Source organism: Lampetra fluviatilis, chromosome 36, assembly GCF_964198595.1.
Source record: "Lampetra fluviatilis chromosome 36, kcLamFluv1.1, whole genome shotgun sequence".
Classification (NCBI taxonomy): domain Eukaryota; kingdom Metazoa; phylum Chordata; class Hyperoartia; order Petromyzontiformes; family Petromyzontidae; genus Lampetra; species Lampetra fluviatilis.
In genome coordinates, this window is record NC_136310.1 from 1,076,119 (window position 1) to 1,093,871 (window position 17,753).

Genomic DNA, 17,753 nt, shown 5'->3' on the forward strand with positions numbered 1-17,753 from the left:
GGAGGTCACGGGGCAGACCCAGGTGCCACGGGTCGACTGACTGAGATGATGATATGAACACGTGTGTGTACAAGTGGACAGTCCACTTGTACACACACGTGTCCATATACATACAAACACACAAGACTAAGACTGCATTCTTTGTAAGCCTCACTAGACCATACGGGCAAGTGCTATTAGACTAATTAGGGCTGACAGTGTAGAAGGTGGTGATGTGGCCAGCACCATTCCTGGCCACCTTTGTCTCCCCACTGGTGACGAGTATACACTGGCACCCACTACAGTGCTCATTGAAGTCCCACGAGCCCTGGCTGGGAACCTATAAAGCGGGTTACTCCTGCCTGGGTTGGTCACGCAGCAGTGCCGCTCATCACGACCACATGCACACACACAAAGACCCCCCGTATAGCCTTCACAGGCCTGTAGGGGCAAGTGCTGTTAGCGAGCACCTATGAAGGCCGGCACTGCACACGAGGGGGTGTGTGGCCAACACCACGCCCGGCCGCCTTTGTCTCCCCAGTGGACCTCGTGGAGGTCCAGGACCGGTTCAGATAATTGTCACCGGTGTTGGCCGTGAGCGGGAATCGAATCCGGGTCGCCGGGTTCGTAGCGCAGCGTAGTGCTAACCACGACACTACCGCTCCCCACACACACACCTACACACGCGTGCACAAACACAGTTGAAGTGAGATGCTTAGACTGTTATTTAATTACAATGTAACAATGCCACATTGTGTTCAGGTTGCCTTCCCCCGCCTCACCTCCGATCGGCACGGTTGGCTACCTGCCGTGCTAAACAAGGCCAACGTCCACACGACACCATCCATTTCAATGTTGCATTTTACTTTCGAAGCTTCCTCTTTAAGAAGCCTCACGAGGTCTTGTTTGTATATTTTGTGCTGTTGACTGTAAAGAGGGCGCTGGTTGGAGGGGTGGCTTCGACTGGTCTCGGAAATGCACTGATGCTTGCGAGTTGTAATATTTTACGTGATACTTAACCCTGCGCTCACACAATCATTATGAAGACGATTTCCTGCAGAAATGAGCAATGAGGTGGTGGGTGCTCATCTGTTTACAGCGCCTGATCTAGTGGGTGGGAATCTCACTGTCCTTTGACATCCCCGTAAAGTGGTACCCGTTTTTATCGACCCTGAAGAGATGATGACTCAATCCTCAACCAGGAATTGAACGTGCATCCTTCTGATTGTGAGTTCACCCAACCGCAGAGGCAAGTGGCAGAATAATCGCATTTCTGTAAATGTAACATATTTGCAATACGCTTGGGGCAGGAAAATGTCTTCGGTTAATTATGAACTATATATATTGTGAATAAAGGTCGTTAATGACTTAGACGTCAACCCCCAACTGTTGGGAAAGCCTGTGGGATGAACAATGTGTCAAAGTTACCACTAACCCTGAGCTTACTTTGTCTACGTGCCAGTTCACCCCTCCCAAGTGGAGTGGTTTGCTCCGATTTTAACAGAGTCTGTTCAGTGTGGAATGTACCACGTGCCGTGGGCGATTTAGGCAGGGGCGTGGAAATGTTGAATTCTGGGTTGCCACTGCTTGAGCTTTCGGAACAAATTTTTTTTAAGACATTCTCATTGTTGATAAAACTGCTACTAGAATTGTTTTGTTCCACGGATAAAAAATATGCATTTTATTTCTTTGCCTTTAATAATAATTGCTGGGATTAGCTTAGGCGCGGTTTTCCGTCGACTCTGAATGTATTGAAACCCGCCCGCCTCGCGTGTTCCACGCAGCTGAAGCCTTAATCCATGGCTGCGTGTTCTTCATCCACGACGAGAGCAGCCTCGGGACTCACTCTCAGGAGGGTCTTGTCTGAGGGTGTTGGGCTAATTGCCATCGAGGAGCGCTCGTTTCACTTGCGGGCTCCCCCCACTCGCACACCGCGTGGGGTAACTACGCTGGCAAGCTCTGCCCGGGTGGAGGGCACGACCACGCCTGCCGTACTGCCACCTCCTGCCCACCTCGCCCCCCCTACCCTCCCCCCGGGTGGAGTTGGATGTTTGTTTCGGCAGTTCTGCTGCCCAATCCTTGCCTCCCGAGTCGCCGGATCACGACCACGAGCCGTGGGGGATGATGCGCTTACAGCTGCTGTCGCTTCCACTTGGGCCAGTGGTGATCGGATGTCCACGTGCGATGAGGGTCAGCCCGTGCCCAAGGTTTAGAATATTTGTGAGCCATTGGGAAGCCAAACCACCTTGAGCGAATTTTGCATTTAAGGGCTCCCAACTATGTGCCACGAGAATCCGCGGCCACGAGTGTAGAAATGTGTGGAATCGTCGGTAGCGATGTTGATTTTGTTTGTTGGGGTGATTGCTTGCCTCCTGCGAGTCGGCGGGTAAGGAGTTCGATGCATTCTACCAAACTTAAAATGTGAATGCACCATGTTTTAAAAGATTGCTTCAATAAATGGCATTTTTCAATATCGTCTATTTTCCTTATTTTTGGAATGGATGACTTAACAAAGATACACAAATGTTGCTAAAACTAATTGACTCCGTAAACGACCAGAACCCCCAGTAACAATACAACCGCATTATGCTCAAGGACACGCGGCCATTGTGCACATGCAATAAAAATATATCATTTCCTGGAGCAGTGCATTGTGGTCCTTTATTTTGTCTCGGATCACCATCAAGGTAGATCAGAGCGAATGTGGCCGACTGATAAGACTCATCAGCACGGTGTCGTCACCAATTGGCTACTTTCCGTCAGTCCGCCCTTGAGTCCCATTTTTGTGCAGTCCCCAACAGGCACACACTGACAACTCAAGCGACACAGACCGACGGATGTGAATTGTGCCCTGTAATCGTGATCCATGCTAATCGGACAACCAGCGGGGAGTAACCCACAAGCGGGCTCAGGTTGAAGAGGAGAGAAATTCCACCGCGGGGTTTCCAGTCTCGAATTGATAGCGCGTCGTGCAGGTTGGATTTCATTCGCAAATTAGAAATGGGATGGCAGTGGTTGCATCATCAGCGCTGTCACAGGACGACGAGTCCCTCGACAGAATGGATGATGTATCGTGTGCATAGTCCACACCCAAACATGGGAGGAATTGGGCGTGGTTTGTCCCAAATATATTTTGAATAGTTGTCTCTGTGATCGAGCAGTGACATTTTGAATTGGGCAAATCCGCATCAAATTTCTCCATATGGGCCTGCAAAATTAATCAAATGTATCAATCATTCCGCAGCAGGATTCTTGCCCTGTTCCAGCACTTTCTCCAGCAGACGGACGCTCGCAAGCCCCACAACTCGGGTCGAGGCCAGCTCTGGTGCAGCGTCGTCGTCGTCATTCGCCACGGCCCGCAGCAGCAGCATTACTGCTGGGGTGGAGAGGAGCCCAGCGAGCAGCCAGCCAAGAAACTCGAGGCATAGATTGTTATTTTTTTAATAATAGTATTATGACGATACGATTTCGCGACAAGAGGGGGGTTTCTAGGAAATAACCTCAGCGGTCGACTTTATTGAGTGGTGGAGCGCGGCCAGAAGCAATCCCAATGCTTTCCAGTTCGGTGGAACACGGTGAGCGAGGTGACGCAAGTGTGAGTGACACGGCGCGGGGGAGGGGTGGGATGGGTGATCGAGCTAAATTGCACAAACGATTTGGAGGCGAAACTTGGGCGACGCGGTTGACGAGTACCCCCTTGGTTTATCTCTCAGCTACGCACCGTCACCATCCTGGTATTGGCCAATGTTAATACAAATACTGTTTAGACGACGAAGCTACAGTTAAAACGGCCGCTAGCATATTCCATGTAATAATCACAGTCGATGTAGTTAAGTTCATTTTCAATATGGCAATACATTGGAAGTATTTCAACGACTAAAGTGTACGTTTTTAAACGTTTCAAGCGGCTCGGCACCGTCCCCCAGCTCGGGGTTCAGAGCCACAGCCGCGTGAGCGATCCTCCCTCGGGGCGCCCTCCTCTCTTAGCCAATCGGAGCGCGCCCCGTCATGATGACGCGCGACCCGATTGTGACGCGTCTGGGGCGTGGCTGCGCGGACGGTCGAAAATGTCTCGAGCCGCATCGACGGTCGCCTTTCTCGTCCTTTACAGACGCGAAGCTACGCGTGGCGACGCACAGGAGACGTTCACCGGACACGTCTAATTGTGTTTTAGTTTAAATGCGTTTCTGTTCATCGAGCGAGCGCTTGTTAAAAATAAAGCATATTTCATCTCCGTGCACATCGTTTAAGAATTAAAATCGGATAAAGGAGTTGGCAAAAAATTACGTAACTTAGGTTAGAGATTGGATGGTTTGCTCATAAAACTATAAGACTCGGGTTCTCGAGTTACAACGTGGCCATGGTTTAGCCGCTCCAGTCGCTCAATTTGCGTTAAAATGACTCAACAGCTCGAAAGTAGCATGACGGGCGTCGAGGCATCACCGAAACACCAGCACAGGGCTCGACTGGTGACAAACATCGCCCTCGACTGTGAAACAAACTACACAGGATCAACAATAACCATCGTAAACGTGAACACATCTTCACACGGCTCTCAAACTATACATAGAATTATCTGGCTGTAATAAGGAAGTTTTGTTTATCTTGTAATGTATGCCGTACTACCGTCATGTACTTCTGACACAAAGATCCCCCATTTGCACACTCGCACTCACATGCGTGATGTGTATTCAACACAAACGCACGTATGTCTAAAGTCATAATCATGGGACGAGCACCTGAACACCACTTTTCTTTCCTACGAGCGACTGCCAGGCACGCATGCACGCACTATCTCACACCCGGAGAGCTACACTCGACATGCCCATTCTAAACGTTGCTGCTTTCACACGACAGCAGAATATTATCCCCCATGGACGTTCACTTCCGACGACGACGACGACCGCCGCGTCGAGCTTGCGTCGCCGTGCCCCCGCGGCGCAGCCGAAGTGCCACGCGGCCGTCAGAACGCCGCGAGCCGCCGCCGTGACCGCGCTCGCGCACCTCGGGACAATCCCCGCCTGCCGTCAGAAGCGGCGGCGTTAACCGTAGCCCCCGATGACCAAGATGCGCCGCTCACAGGCAGACGGCACCGCTGCCTCCGTTCCATCGAACGTCACCCAAAGAGTGAGGCCGCAACGTTCGAGCTGGGAGGCGCTCGCACCCCCCCCACCCAGCGAGTGGATGTCACACGGTTGCCTGGCGCTCGCCCGCAAACCCAAGAGAAAATCCCCTCGTTTGCCACAAAGAGCCGCGCGACGGCAACCGTGCCAAACCCACGCTCGACGAGCTTCCCCTGGTCGAACGGAACCCACGTGTGGGCGCACCTCTCTCTCTCTCTCTCCCGTCGTCGTCAGCGTCGTCATCGTTAGTGTCGTCATCGTTAGTGTCGTTGTCGTCTTCGTGGGAACGACGCATGTCATGCTCACCCGACCGGCGACCCCCCCCCCCCCTTACGGAACGCCACGGGCAGCGTTGTGCCGCGTGTGTGTGCGTGCGTGCGTACGCCGAGCCGCGCTAGTTTTTGGTGATGTCGCCCTTGCGCAGGATGAGCTGCCGTTGCCACGGGGCCAGCTTCTCCTCGTCGTAGCCCAGCTGCTGGATGCGCTCCGACTGTAGGCGCTGCACGTCCTCCTGCTTCTGACGCTCGATCTCCTCCTCCATTCTAGGAATCATCGCCACGATCATCGTCGGTACTATTCACGCCGTCACAATCATTGTCTCCATCATCGTCGTCATCACCCTGATCATTATCATCATCAAGTTATAGGCGTCACCAGCATCGTACCGTCAAACTCCCTCATCGCTGTTCTTGAAATGATCACGTCATCTAAATCATGATCAAGTATTGAACATGAGGCTGTTAAACTTAATAACTGTAAAGTCAAACAACAGCAAATATTGAGCAAACTGTCAAAAACATAACAATTAAACCTCATTGTAATGAATATCACTATAATCATCATTATCGTCCACAAACATTGACTATAACATTTTATTTGAAAATAACAGGATTTGTCACTACTTTCTCCAAATCCCTCTTATTATTGTTAATTAACATCTTATCCACTTCACCGAAGCATCTACTTTATAACGTGAACATAACACAATTAAACTCAACGTGTTCGTCAATAAAACTTCGTGGCCCTCCTTCATAGCACACAAAACATCACCAAATAATTAGCCTAGCATCTAATTATTGTCAATCATCGACTATCATCCCATCAAATACTGAATATTATCATGTCACCATCTATCATGCCATATTGCCAATGCCATCATTACCGCCATCGAATCATGGAACACGAATCAACACCAACAAACCCGACAGATCACTTCTACCAAATATGAGATCCAGTCATTACCAGTCAGCTGGCCGGCGTACGATTTGTGGTGAGCGGATTTCCAAACAATTACCGACAACGGCAATTAGAGCATCAAGGTGAGCGAGGTGAGCGAGGTGAGCGAGGCCGATACAAGTGGGGGGGGGGGGGGGGCACAGGGGCTTACCTTTTTTTCTCCCTGAAAGTGAAAACAGATAAGGGAACGAATGAGTAACAAGGGACGTGTCGTACAACATACCAAGCCAGGTCACTCTTTCAAACGCGACTGACTCATCCTACTCGCAAGTTCTCACTTGGTAAAAAAACAAAATCAAGTCGAGAGTAAAAACGACCGCGTACAAGAACACGAGGTGAGAACGACGCCCGCTCTGGACTGCGGACAGTGCCATCGTGTCTGCGCGGCGGATTCATTCAGCAACATTCTACTCTCCTTTTAAATACACGGGCCGATTTTGCGACTAAACAGCATTCATGTTAACATTTTAACTCGGGTAAACGTCCAACGATTCACGAAAAGAAAGACAAATCAATCCACTCCTCTTTGGAAGGCCCAGGGTCACCGGGCGTTATCACCCAGGCTGAAAGGCGCCCACAGCGACACAAGGCGCATATCACACGCACGATACATCACGCACGCGCGTAACGCGCACACAATGCTCCGCCCTGCGCCGGGTCCGAGCTTTGTTACAGGAGACACCCCGTGGCGGTGGGAGGGGAGTGCGACAAGACGGCGCACACTTTCACCTGCTCAATCACCTGCCCTAGCCACCCAGCGGCGAGTAAACCGTGGAGCGGACTCGACGCCGCAAGATCCCCCACGCCAGGTGCTGTTAGCGAGCACCGATGAAGGCCGCCACAGCGCACGAGGCAGCGGTGGGGGCCGGGTCAGCACCACGCCCGGCCACCTTTGTCTCCCCAGTGCTGGCGTTTACGCATCGCACCAAGTGCCAATTTAAGCCTGAGGCACCTTACGGGAGGCCTACAACTGGGTCAGAGACGCGTCACTGATGTTAGCAGCGAGCGTGAATTGAACTCTTGATTGTTAGTTAGTGCAATGCACCAGCCACCGCTCCCCACATGCACGCTCACGTGTACACACACACACGTACGCTCACGTGTACACACACACACGTACTCTCACGTGTTCACACACACACACGTCTACACACACACACGTGTTCACACACACACACGCTCGCTCGGTGCGGTGCGGCCCACGAGACGTGGCACGTACTTCTCATCCTCCAGCTTTTTCCGCACGATCTCGCGCCTCCACGCCGGCAGGTTCGCCAGCCGCTCCGCCTCCTCCACCACCTGCGGCACAAGCGAGAGCGATAAAGGGTACGGGCCGTCGTTAGCTGGCGGCCGAGAGGGCATCCGACGCGGCGCCCGATCCCCTCCGCTCGCCACGGCACTTCAATTATTCGGCGACGGTCGAGACTCGCGCGTCCGCGAGAAATCAAAATGTAAAACAAAAAGGCAAGCTCCGGTTTTGCGTTCTCTCTCGGTCCGTCGCCGGGTGATGTCGGGCGACGCGACCGCGACGGGGAAGAGACGCCACCAACTCATACAGCGAGGGAGCCATTTGATCGCGCGGGCGGCTCGGCGAAGCGAAAGGGGGCAAGCATCCTGGGACAGAAGTCACCCGACACCCGGGGGGGCTGATGAAATATTAATTAGAGCCCTGCATGGCCAGAGCAGCCCCGTTTGCCCGGGCAAATGAATCAATAAGTCATAGGGACGTGAATTATTGATGGTGATAATAAAATGTATAAATAAGTGACGGATACCCCCGATTTTCACAATGAAATTTATTGTCACGTCTGGGGGCGGTTTACATGGCGGGGGGGGAGGGTGGTGGTGGTGGTTGTTGTTGTGTACAGATACAGCCCTGACAGCGGCGGGCGGTCTCTGGTGGGCAGCAGCCACCGTCCACGGTGATTACCCGCCGCGTTGGAGGCCCGGGACTCGACTCCCCCCTTGGTGAACGACGTCCCGCGCCAGAGGGCTTCTCGCCCGCTATCAGAAAGGCCCCGGATTTGAAAGGGAAGACGTCTTTTTTGGGGCATGTTCCCAGTGACAAATAATGAGACATTTTAGGTATTTTTTTACTCTGAAAAAAAAAGTGACCGACACTTCATTTTTTTTAACAATTACGTTTGACATTTTAAAGTGTGTACTGTAATTGTTACTATTACACTTTAGTTATAAGAGACTGGGGTATTAAACATAACTCGCAAATCATGGTTAAATTGTGTTGTTGTGTCAATAAACACGATGCGTGTGTCTCCATCGGTGTTACAACGACCATGCTTCATGCCTCAAAGCATCGTCATCCACCAAACTATTAATTTTGTCCATCACTCTGCATCCAGACTCCGAAACAAAAGTATCACACGTACGTGAGCAACGCACCCAGAAAATCCACAAAAAACGTCTTCTTCCGGAATCCACGTTTCACGAATGAGAAAACGCGTGAGCTGAGCTGAAGAGCAAGAAAAGACATTTCAACAGATAGATCAGATTGACTGGTACCGACTAACTGAGTGGGACCAATTGTCGAACTGCTGCCATCTTCAAGCCGCGAATCAATATGTATTGAGCGAATCCCAGAGTGCAAACCAGGACGTGTATGGACAAGGCGAGGAGAGAGGAGTGGGGATTGCAGGCCATTCTTCATCCGAACATCGCGGCTGCAGAGACGGTGCCAAAGTTGCAGCCAAATGCAGTTCCTGCTGAATGTATGTGCGGCCATGTCCTGTGCAGTTCGTTCGGATGTCATAGGCAGGACATGAGTGAAATGTACAATTTTTGTGGAATAAAAAACTAATCCTGCAGGACCTTAAGCTTGCATTTCTGTAGACCTATGACATGATTTTAGTCGTATCTATACAAAGGACTTTGGATATAACTTTTTTTTAAAAAGTGTAATGTTCCATATTAAATTGCCCCATTATATGCACAGTACGGACTTGTGCAGGGTAACCCTGGTGCTGGTATTAATGAATGCTTATGAGCGATGTTTAATAGGGACATTTTACAAATCAATAAATACCGAATAAAAACCCCACCACAAACAGAATATTTATACCACCGTCAATCATAAAATAAACTCGTTGTTTATCAGCATCTTGACTTGAAGCTTTCGTGACTGCAGGAATTCATACTCTTTGGGTCTTTCGGTAAAGTAACGTAGATCGAAAAATAATAAAATAATAAAAAATCGATCGCAACACAAGCGAATTTCGGCTATATTTGTTCCTGTTTCCGCAGTCCGCCTGCTTGTGTTGTGATCGAAAAGTCGTGATTTTTTATTTATAATTTTTCTATCTACGTGACTTTACCGAAAGACCAAAAAGAGTATGTTTATCAGCATATTATTCTTTACCAAGCAATGTAACAAACCCACTGTGACCGGACGATCACAATGAGTAACACATTTTTTTTTGTTCCTTGGTAGTAAGTGTTATTTCATAATTGCTTCTGCCTCAAAAGTACAGAAAATGGCTATTATTCCCCACAAACTTTGCTTTTGTGACCAGGACAGTGATATTTAGAAATGTACCTATTTTCAATGAGAAAACGGGTGAATTTGTGTCTTTTCATTCACATAAAGTAAAAAACCAACATGTGAATAAAATTAACATGTATTTATACTAAAGTAATACAAAAATGACGACAAAAAATGTAGACACCAAGGCGCACTACCACAGGCGGGACTGGCCACAGCGGACCGAGTTCTCTGTGGGGAGGATCAATGTTAAGTGGGAGCCACTGGTGGACCCCCGAAGGTGCTAATGCCACCACTGCACATCAAATTGGGCCTTATGAAACAATTTGTCAGAGCTGTAGATAAGGAGTCGGCAGTCTTCAAGTATCTTCAAGACTTCTTCCCTAAGCTGTCTGAGGGCAAAGGTCAAAGCCCGTATCTTCGTCAGACCACAGATAAAGAAGATCCTGGAGTGCAATGAATTCCCCAAGAAGCTCACTAGTAAGGAGAAAGCGGCTTGGGACAGCTTTGTCGCAGTGGTTCGTGGCATCCTGGGCAATCACAAGGTCGAAAACTATGTGGAGCTGGTTGAGACTCTGGTGAAGAACTACGGCACAATGGGCTGTAGGATGTCCCTCAAAGTCCATATCCTTGATGCTCATCTTGATAAATTCGAGAACATGGGAGTGTACTCGGAGGAGCAAGGCGAGCGCTTCCACCAGGATATACTGGACTTTGAACACCGCTACCAAGGAAAGTTTAACGAGAACATGATGAGAGACTACATTTGGGGGCTGATTCGTTAAAGTGATTTACAGTATAATCGTAAATCTCGAAAAACTACTCGCTTCTAAATCTTTTGTAGTCATTTTGTATTACTTTAGTATAAATACATGTTAATTTTGATTCATATGTTTTTTTTCTGACTTTATGTGAACGAAAAGACACAGTCACCCGTTTTCTCATTGAAAATATGTACATTTTAAAATATCACTGCACTGGTTTGTGGGGAATAATAGCGATTTTCTATACTTTCTAGGCATAAGCAATTGTGAAATAACACTTCCTACCCAGGAGCAAAAATTGTGTTAAATAGTGTCATTTGTGTAATTGTGGGATAAATATTTCTAAAATATATGTATTTTTTTTACGATGCCACTCTTCAGTGTCAAAAATCTCAACGAAGCCTGCAATAGGCCTCAGCAATAAAAGACTCATAGGGCAGTGGCATTTTAAGAGAGGCATTTGAAATAGTAAGAGGCATTTTAAATGCCTCTTACTAAACATCATGAGGATCATGGCAATATCGTAAAGGAATAAACGATGTTAACAGAAGGTGGATTCCAGGGTTGGCGAGGCCTAAGAAAGGCCTCGTCTGTGACGCTCGACATTGCTTCAACCGTGACCGCTGTTTCTTGAGATAAATTTCACTTCTTAGCATTTATGTATGTATTCGTGTTGTAGGAGAAGTTAATAAACGAAAACCATGAGTCACAGTCACTCCACAACCAGATGAAGGCTTCCCCCAAGTTGCCGGCACTTTTCGCAACCCTCCACTCTGATAATTAATAATCCACCAAGCTCTTGAAGCAGAGGCGATTTCATCCCTCCATCTCTTCGTGGACATCCTCTCAGACTTCTTCTATTCATTTGATTTTAGTTTTTATTTGAAATGATTAAATAAATAATAAACTAAAACTAGAGGTGATTGTGCTGGCCCAGGATGTCACACACCCCCTGTGTCCTTTGCCCACCTACCCAAGAGGAAATAAAACATGCTTACATACAAAAATAACTTATCCAATGATAGAACTCTTCACTCGACTCGCTGAGCTTAAGTCTCATTATTGTTAAACAAATAAACCCCCCACGAAGCAAATAAGATGGTAAATGAAGAACGCAAAAAATATCATTATATCACCCCGAATGTGCTTGATCTCCTAGCCTCTGGGGAGCCAAGTCTTGATCTGCGCCATGCTTGGGTGGGTGCTGTGGGGCTGCTGCGGGGCTACGCTCTGGGCAACAGAGGGCAGTGCAACAAGACAACAAGATGCGGCTGGAATGTATTTCTATGACCCCCCCCCAATACAAAATACTCATTAATCGAGCTGGCCAAACATCCTAGTGCAGGACCCTCCTGAGAATAAAGAACCTTTGGTCCAGCGAGGCTTTCCTAGGTAGTAGTAGTAAAAAAGAAACAACACAAATCAGCATCAACATCGCCAAGTCACCAAAATAAATACGGTTTGTATGCGGCGGCGTGACACAAACGCGCTTGCGCGTCACGACACGCGGGGCACGAAAGGAACACGTCACGCGACACGGGGGGGCGTGCGCGTGCTACAGGTCGAACAGCTCGGCCTCCTTCTCCTTCCAGAAGGAGAAGCTGCGGTCGATGTAGCGGCAGATCTCATCGTTGCTGAACTCGCCCAGCTCCGAGATCACCTGCACCGAGTCGGAGCGCCGGCGCGCGCCGCAGCGGCCGCCCTGCTCCTCGCCGTCGCCGGCGGGCGTGTTGCCGCAATAGCTCGGCAGGCTCACTTCCGACGCCCGCCGCGAGTCCCAGTTCACGGCGTCGGCGCCGGCGGCCGCCGGGTCGCCGCGGTCGCGACCGGACCCGCCGCCGCTCGACGCGGCCGACGCCCGGCGAGCTGCGTCGCCGAAAAAGCGCCGCTTGGCGTCCTCGAAGCCGTCGCGCCAGTCGCGGCGCCCGCCCGACACCTCCGCGACGACGGCGCGGTGGAAGTCCCGGATCGTCTCCCACGGGTGGCTCGCGAGGCGGTCGAACATCTCGAAGCAGAGGAGGTGGCGGGCGCGGCGCTCCGCGCGCGGCATCGGCATCTCCAGCAGCTGGAAGTAGCCGAGCATGAAGAGGTCGAGGGTCAGCGAGTCGTAAGCGGGCGGCCGCCCGTTGACATGCGGCAGGAACTGCTCGGGGGAGTAGGCGGCCGGCGCGCGGCTCAGGTGGCGGATCTGGCGCGAGGGCACGTGGGCGATGATGAGGCGCCAGTGCCCGATGAGCTTGTTCACCACCTGCCGCTGCCTCATGAAGTAGAGGAGGCGCTCGTCCTCGGTGCGCTCGCGCTCCGCCTCGCCCGTCGTCGACGACGCCGCGGCCGCCGCGTCCAGCTCCGCGTACGCCAACGTGTCGCCTGCTGCGACGACGGTGCCGGAGCCCCCCCCCCGCCTGTCGCCCTTCACGCCGAACGACATCGAGTACACGGCCTTCTTCCAGTGGCCCAGGAACAGCAGCACCGTGCGCACCTTTCGCGTCTCCACCGACTCGCGCACCGTCGCCTCCGTCGCGGCGGTCGCGACGCCGCCCTCCGACGACGGCGGCGGTGACGGCAGCTCCCCGCCCAGCTCCAGGCGGCACACGTCATCGTCCACGCTCTTCACCGGCAGCAGCGGCGCCCGCGGCGGTCCCTCCGCCCCGGACGGCTGAGCCGCCTCGCCGGGTGGTGCTTCCGCACGTCTGCCTTCTTCTCCTCCTCCGCAGCCGCCGCCTCCACCCTGGCCGTTGCGCGTGACCGGCGCCGGCTTCACGGCGCCGGGCTCGAAGTTGGACTTGAGCATCTTGACCGAGACGCCGAACTGCTGAATCTCCCACTCTACCTCCTCCCTGGTGGAGCCGAACGACTGCGTCCGGATCACCGACGTGCTCGCCTTCCGTTCCTCGCTCGCGCGTGCTTCCTCCAACGCGACGGGGCACGGCTCATCGCGCGGGCTCTCTTGCCCGACGCCGCCATCGCCGGCGAAGTCATCCGGGCCGCGCTGCCATTTGGCGCCGCCGAAGCCGCCGCCGCCGCCGTTGCTGCGCGCGCCTCCGTTCTCCAGGCCTCTCCGCGCTTCCGCGACAGGCGGGGCACCGGCAGGCCCGACTTCGGGGCCCGCGATGTCCTTGTTGCCTAAGCTGCTGACGAGGAAAGCCATGCTGCGTAGGAGGCCCGACACGCGGCTGCACCAGCCGGGCAGCGCCCGCACGGAGTCGGCGCCCGTCGCGAAGCGGCTGTCCGCGACCTCCACGGTGGGCGGCAGGATCATCTGGTGGATTTCCTGCTCCAGCACCTCCAGCTTGGTCTCCACCTCCTGCACGTTCTTCAGGAGCTGCAGGCTCTCGATCTGCTTCTCCAGACTCGCAATGTCCTTCTCGGTGAGCAGCTCGCCAAAAGGGCCCAGCATGGCGTTGCGGTTGGAGGAATAGGTCCAGCTCTCTGGCTGGAAAAAGCCGTACTGCTCAAACTTGCGGCGGGGAAGAGACAACAGACGGAATGTTCAGGCTTTTGGGTTACTCCCGTCATCGTACCGTGCCTTCTTCTTTTAACGACTCGCCGTCGAGGCATGCGTACACGGCACGCGCATGCGAGAAAGACGCTGAAATGACGGTCCCGCGCACTGAGCGAGTGCTCGCGCAACATTCAATTCTGTGCGTGTACCGGCGCTTTCTGTGCGTGTACCGGCGCTTTCACAGCACACAACAACGCGGCATGCGGTTCATAATTATGTAGAAAATAAAAAAATCGTCACACTAGAAAAAATGATAATAAAAAACCCACACCAAAACAGAAACCGGAAATCACGACCAAAATGTCTAACTGGGTAAATTTTGGTATCGGATATGTTGGTTATTTACGATGAATAGTTTTGTAATCTTTAAATGGATTAACCGCTGTCATTCTTAAATCCCAATTAGGTAAAAGCAACGTGTGAGCACGGGCCAATTAGTAAACTAATTAGGCTTATGAACCAATTTAGGTTTATAAATCGCGCCGCGCAGGGTATGGGAACGGGTTCGGGCCACCGATCTGACTGAGCAGCCCGGACCCTCGTGTCAATGCACAGAGGCGACGCAGCCTCTCCGGCTGGTGCCAGAGCGTCGAACAGGAGGCAGCTCCACTCACAGGAGGCAACAGCAGTCGACACGACGGGCAAGGGCTGCCACTTTCACGTCTCTAGGGGCTACAGCGCCGCCTAGTGGACAACAGACGCCACACCGTCCGAGCGCTCTCGATGTTGGCACGTTCGTTCGTAAAGATTCAGTTGAGCGCTCTTTCTTTGTCCCTTCTACTTCTATTTCGAGTCTTTTTTCCGGAAAGTGTTTTTGTCAAACTGTGATAGCGGCACCACGGCGCGAGGCGGAGCAGTGCATCACGCCGCTGGCGACGTCAAAAGGCCCCGTGGAAGGAGACTTCACAGAACCGGTTCCGAGAATCTTTCCCGCGACCTTTTTTTTGTATCCTCGCACGAAAGGACGCGCTTTCCCGCATGCAGTCAAACTGCCATTTTTTTGGGCATTTCCCAAGTTTGGCAAACAAAGTGAAAAATCTTAAGTAATTTGTTTGATGGGGTTTTGTTTTGTTTTTGCGCACGCTAATTGGTAACCGGGCTGAGACCATAAAGTTCCCACGCTTGAGAATTCTGTTGGATCATTGCTGGGTGGATTAAACCCAGATTCGAACCCAGGCTTCCAAGCAGTGCTGGCTCAGTGACAACATTATTCAGAAAGCGTTCAATGGCCCCTGGACCACGAGTTACAGGGATGTTTTATAGAGACGTGTAACCAATATGGCCTGGATAAGACACTCTGTCAAAAAGATTTGGATTGACCTGAATCTATGTCACAGGAAGTGACATCACTTCCATGATGTCACGTCTGCACTCTCCCCGCCGAAGATGGTGGCACGTGGCATCGGGCGACTTTCGTTGGCACAACATTTTTACGCCACGTAAATGACCTTGATGTTAAAAAAACGCGCTAATTTAAAAATATAAATCTCACCCACGACGTGCTCAACAGAACACTCGTTTTGAGTCTGCGAGCGAGATTTGTCAATGGGGCCGCACGCCCAGGTTTATCGGGGGCGCTGTTTCCGCTCACGTAACACGGGGCCCAGCGGCGCCGAACGGGAACCAGGGTCCACGGACGCCGGATTACGCGGTTTAATCCCGGGGCTTACAGCGCGACCAGAGATGGGATCAGACTCACGCGGATTTGCCGCACTCACTGCTTGGCCGCATAAGCGTGCGCGATGTTGTGCTGCCTCGCCAATTCTGTGCTCATTTTAGCAACCCATGAGAGGCGACAATGGGGCCGAACTAACCCTCGCCGGGATTGCGACTCGTCATCCAACAGCCGAGAGCCCGCTGCTCCGTCGGCTGAGCTGTAACGTGACCTTATCGCCATCATCACGAGCCACGGTCTCTCCGCTGCTGGAGACGGTAGCGTAAACATTTGGCGCCGTCGGTGGACGCGCGCTGCGGAGGATGCGCGCCCACGCACGCCGCGCGAGTGCGAGAGATGCACGGCAACTGCAAAGGCTCGCGCACTCCACGACGACGACAACAACAACGCTGGAGTGTGGCCACTCGAACTGCCGTGAAGCACTCAGTGCAGCTGGTGTCATCGATTAGCGGGGGGGGGGGGGGGGGGGCGGAACCTCAAGTATTTTGTTTCGCCCTTAATTTGCACCGCTTTAGAAACGACAAAATAAGGGGAAAGTTTAATCATAAACGTTTTGTGTAACTGGCGCCATACATTATATATATATATATTCCTTGCAGTTAAAATTGTGCGTCTCAATGGAACGGACGCTGGACACCCTTGCAAACGGGATGTTCCAACTCAAATGATTTTCCAGGTAAATGTTCAATGTTTCAACGTTTGAAAGCAGAGTGCACGGTCACTCTATCGGCGCTGTTCTGGCACCAAGGAGAGGCTCCGAGTGACTGTCGAGATTCTTTGTCAGGAGGGGTTTGCCTCGGAACGTTGGGGCCAGGTCCTATCCGAGTCACGTTTGCAAGTGAGAGGGAACCAGAGCACCAAGTTGTAATGTATACAGCAGCTCACGCTTTAATAGGCGTTAATACTACTTTCTCGACTGTGTGCCGTACTCATCACTTTGCCAAATCACAACAACCCAGCGTTACCGAAGAAACAGCTGAGGCTTTCCGGGTTACACTCCCCGCTGCATGGAACTCACTCCACCGGCAAACACGGCACGCCACGGCACACAACACACGGGACATGCATCACACCAAGTACAGCACGCTCAACACAGGGCTCACAACGGACAGCATGCGGCACAATGCACCAAAGACAAAGGCCCCTCCCCGTATATTGCCTCTAACAGGCAGTTGGGGCAAGCGCTGCTGGCGAGCGCCCATTAAGGCCGGCACGGCGCACGAGGAGGCGGGTGCGGTCAACGCTGCGCTCGGCCGGCCTGTGGTCGCGAGCGGGAATTGAACTGGTGTCGCCGACTTCGTAGCGCGGTGCACGCCGACCGCCGCGCCGCCGCTCCCCACCGCTGGACGCGCGCCGACCACGGCGCCCTCCGCCCTCCGTACGGCGCGGCCCGCGGCGAATACCGCAAAGCCCGAATCGCTCCACGCGACGGCGCACCGCGCAAAGACACGGGCACGCCGAATGGGCCGGACGGGCCGGCGGCAAAAGAAGGCGCTCGGCTTCCGCACCTGGCGCCGCTGCTCCTCCTCTTGCTGCAGGCGCGTCTGTAGCTTGCGCACCATCACCTGCCGCTTCCACTCGGGGATCGGCCGGCCCTGCTCGTCCTGCAGCGGCACCAGCGCGTCCACGTCGAGCGAGTCGAGGCGCGACAGCGAGTCGCCCGCGCCGCCCGCGCCGACGCCGCTGCTGCCGCTGCTGCCGCTGCCGCCGCCGCCGCCCACGGCGCCGTGAGAGAAGCCGCCGTCGCCGTTGGTGCCGTCCGTGCCGGCGCCGCCCTGCGGCTGGTAGTCCGGGCTGGTCGGTCGCTGGTTCTGTTGCGGCGCCGTTGGGGAGGGGAGAGGCGCAGTCCCACACGGAGTTCGGATTTGCCCGTCGACTCAAAACACAAGATCCCCCCTATAGAGACTTCGACCGTTGGGGACAAGTGCTGTTAGCGAGCGCCTATTAAGGTCGGCACGGCGTACGAGAGGGTGAGTGG

General features: G+C 52.8%; 1 protein-coding gene across 1 annotated transcript in view; it reads right to left on the reverse strand.

Moving 5' to 3' along the window:
* Nucleotides 1–3,102: 3,102 nt before the first annotated feature.
* The window catches only part of ESPN (espin), a 65,034-nt gene continuing 50,383 nt past the window's right edge, over nt 3,103–17,753 (reverse strand). Inside the window, exons 18-21 of the mRNA XM_078873426.1 lie at nt 17,284–17,586; nt 7,556–7,637; nt 6,490–6,508; nt 3,103–5,644 (exon numbers count right to left, since the gene is read on the reverse strand). Coding sequence (XP_078729552.1) covers nt 5,497–5,644; nt 6,490–6,508; nt 7,556–7,637; nt 17,284–17,586 — 552 coding nt within the window. The 3' untranslated portion in view covers nt 3,103–5,496. The remainder of the gene's footprint in view (nt 5,645–6,489; nt 6,509–7,555; nt 7,638–17,283; nt 17,587–17,753) is intronic.